This window comes from Alligator sinensis, unplaced genomic scaffold (genome assembly GCF_000455745.1).
Source record: "Alligator sinensis unplaced genomic scaffold, ASM45574v1 scaffold417_1, whole genome shotgun sequence".
Taxonomy (NCBI): Eukaryota; Metazoa; Chordata; order Crocodylia; family Alligatoridae; genus Alligator; species Alligator sinensis.
The window spans coordinates 342,451-346,159 of NW_005842433.1; the positions used below are offsets into that span (position 1 = coordinate 342,451).

The following is a 3,709-nucleotide window of genomic DNA, read 5'->3' on the forward strand; positions in this document are numbered from 1 at the left end:
ATCTCCCCCCGTGGTTTATTCGCTGGGCTAGGAAGAGGTGGGCGGTCAGCGGGTGTATTTATTATTCAAAGCCTGATAGCCTTAAAAAGGAATTCATCGTTTGAGAAGAGTCAAATTAAGGAGAGGTTGTGGATACTATTCAAATAACTTTCGCACGAAATATGCCAGCCTCCAGAAAGAGTTTCCAGCGCTCTCAGCACCCCCTGACTATGCAGAAAGGGAATCCGGTTCCTTTGCTGTCTGCGGTGATATATTGCCCTGAACAAGGAACAACCCGCCTTATCTCTGGATCGAATTAGTTCCCTTAATTGAGCCTAACGAGCAGAGGTTTTGCCTTCAGCGTTTCTTTCTTTTGCTACGTGCTCCGCTGCCCGATGCGGGGCTTGCAGGCAGTAATGACGGTCAGCAGGCTTTCCTTTCCCTCCACAGACATTTTCCTCAATCCAATCAATCGGATGAACGTTCCCGGCCCTTCCTGCCTTCTCTGTTGGGCTCTTGGAGCCCCTTGAAGGTTTTACAAGCACTCCGGTGAAAAAGAGCTTGGGCCCTGCCTACCTAAGGGATGTGCAGAAGAGGGGTCTCCCCTTCCCAGCCCATGCCCCGGTTGCAAACTCCTCTGGAGGTCTTACTGTCCAGTCTGGAGCAGTTAGCACGTGTTAAAGTTTCTGCAGGGCGGGTTAGACCGTGCGAGTTTTCAGGCTGCCTCGGTCACACCAAGTCCCCGCTGGTCCCCCTCCCCGCACCCCCGTACTCAGCGTGTAAAGAGCACACACAAATCAATCGCAGGCCACCCCGGGGGCTGAGCCGCCTCTGGGAACACCTTGATCTGTGCAAATCCTCGTCTCACGTGGGCCAAACTGCACTCGGTTTCCACAAGCAGGCGTGTTGGTGGCAGGATCCTGCCCCTACCCCTCCCAGCGCCTTCTGTCCCTTCCCGGGAGGATGGAGAGCACCCCCCAAGCCCCTCGCCACCGATTGCTGGAGCTCAGCTGCAGAGGTCGCCTCCGTGCCCAATGGCATTGCACTTCACCCAGGCGGTGCTCACAGAGCGGCATGAAGACAAAATTTCCCGGCAAAGACACAGACTGTCAGTCGCTGACAACCCCGGCACATTCATAGCCCCCCTAGCTGCATCTGTTACCAGCGGAGCACGCTGAAACCAGTGCATGGAGCCGGTTACTTACTATAGCAAACACCGATCCTTCCTCCCTGAGCTTTCGCTGGGAATGCTCTCTCCCTCGCTGGCTTGATGTTTGCCTGCCTGTGTCCAGTTCTTTTGTGCAGCCTCTCAGTCCAATTCACAGATGACTTCCTCCCCACCCCCTCCTCCCCCAACACCTTAGTAGCTTACATTACTTAGTGAATCCAAAGAAAATACTTTGAGAGCTGGAAATATGAACTGCTCTCCCTCCCGTCTCATGAAGGATCAGCTTCAGTTGCCACTCTTCAAAATCAACCAAGAAAAGAAAAGAAAAGAAAAGAAAAGAAAAGAAAAAGGAAAAGGAAAGAAAATAATAGAAAGCTCCAAAACAAAATTTTAAAAAAATCCTTGTCACACAAACAGATTCAAAGTTTCCTATTTATTTTAATTGCTTTCCTTAAACAGCCTCCCCTTGTTTCGCCAAGGGGAAAGCAAAACGATAGCAAAGAGAGAGAGGCATAGCCAAGTATTTTTTTAAAAGAGGTTTTAAGGGGAAGGCTACTTGTGGGTCGGATACCCCACTAATAATTACTTTTTTTTTTTGGACAAAGCAACCAGAGGCAAGCAGTTCAGGTACAATGCGATTGAAAAGGGCCCTGCACAGCTCCTCCCAGGTCTGACAAACGAGATGAGAAAGATGGGTGGAAAACGAAAGGCAAGGGGAAAAGGCCATACTTGGAGAAAGAAATTCAAAACTTTAGACTATTGTTTTGTTTTGGGGTTGGGGAGAGCAGGACACAGCAAAAGAGAAAAAAAGAGAGAGAGAGAATAATAAACAAAGCAAGGCATACCCCCTTCCTTCCTCCAACAGGACTTCCCCCACCAGGTTACCTAACGAGGAGACGCTAGCCTGAAAAATTACCCCAAGCAAATACACATCCCAAGCAGACCCTTTGCTCTCTCTACTGTATAGTAGATGCGGCTTTATACTGGAAATTAGAAACAGGGGGAGGAGAAGGCGTGAACATGGAGCGATGAGTGTGTGTTGTCAATCAGAGGGGTTTTGTGTCTCCTTGACTCCTGATGGTCCATGGCTGAGGTGTCCCAGGGTGGCACCACAATGCATATGAATAGGAGTCCTTGCTAAATGGGACAGTCAAAGCGCACCGCCCTGAATAATGGCACGTCATCCTAACAAGACCATTATAGATAGGAGGGCTCCTTTTGTCTCTTTTCTCTGCTGCAGCTCTATAAAAGCCCCTCTTTTTCAGGCTGAGGTTAGTTCAAGCATATACCAACCAGCTCTCCTGTAAACAGGCTGAATCACCAGAGAGCGGAGGAGAGGGAAAGATTAGGGGGTGAGGGGAGAGTTTCCTAGCTTTGTCTGTGTGCGTGTGTTTGTCTTTTCTTCTCAGAGCCTGCAGTTTCTCTGGTTGTTTTTAAGAAGAGCAAGCCCACTGCACCCAGTCCAGAGCAGGGCAGACTTTTCTGGCTCAGGACCCCCAATACAATGAATTCTGACTCCAGCTCTGTTTCCAGCAGAGCTTCCTCACCAGATATGGAGGAGATGTACCTGAGGGATCACCACCACCACCACCACCACCACCACCACCACCAGGACAGCAGGCTCAACTCGGTCTCCTCCACCCAGAACGACCTGGTGCAGAAGATGTCCGGGGAGGGCCTCTCCAGAAATGGCTCCAAGGCTGGAGGGGAGGGCAGCAAGTACAAAATCAAGAAGCAGCTCTCGGAGCAGGATCTGCAGCAGCTGAGGCTGAAGATCAACGGGCGGGAGCGCAAAAGGATGCACGACCTCAACCTGGCCATGGACGGGCTGAGGGAGGTGATGCCCTACGCTCACGGCCCGTCGGTGAGAAAGCTCTCCAAAATCGCCACGCTCCTGCTGGCCAGAAACTACATCCTGATGCTCACTAGCTCGCTGGAGGAGATGAAGAGGCTGGTGGGGGAGATCTACGGCGGGCACCACTCCGCTTTCCACTGCGGGACGGTGGGGCACTCCGCCGGGCACCCGGCGCACGCAGCCAGCACCGTCCACCAGGTGCACCCCATCCTCGGCAGTGCCTTGTCCTCCGCCAACACCTCCACCTCCCTGTCCTCCTCTCTGCCCGGGATTGGCACCATCAGACCCCCTCACTCGTTACTCAAGACTCCCTCTACTCCTCCCGCCCTCCAGCTTGGCAGTGGCTTCCAGCACTGGGCAGGCTTGCCTTGCCCTTGCACTATCTGTCAAATGCCACCTCCACCCCACCTGTCCGCCCTCACCACGACGAGCATGGCCAGGATCTCGGGAGAGTCCAAGGACTTACTGAAGTGACTTTTGCAAGCCTTTGGAGATCGGCCTTGGGCCCCAGGTCCCTGAGATGGTGGCGCAGGAAGGAAGCCTCCAGCCAAGAAGTCCTGTGCTCGCATGCATGCTTCTTCGCCTCGGATCCCCGCCCGTGCGGCCCCCGCACTGACACTTGATCTTGTCCAAACTGCAGTTGTTGTAACAAGGGATTAGCGTAGTAAGGACCTTGCAAAGGTAATGTTTTAGTTGGATTTTGGCCT

At 52.6% G+C, this 3,709-nt stretch overlaps 1 protein-coding gene across 1 annotated transcript; it reads left to right on the forward strand.

Annotated features, from left to right (window-relative positions):
* Positions 1–2,651: 2,651 nt before the first annotated feature.
* Positions 2,652–3,476, forward strand: OLIG3 (oligodendrocyte transcription factor 3). The gene has a single exon (XM_006030259.1). It carries the CDS (start codon positions 2,652–2,654, stop codon positions 3,474–3,476), a length of 825 nt encoding a protein of 274 aa, XP_006030321.1.
* The last annotated feature ends 233 nt before the right edge of the window (positions 3,477–3,709 follow it).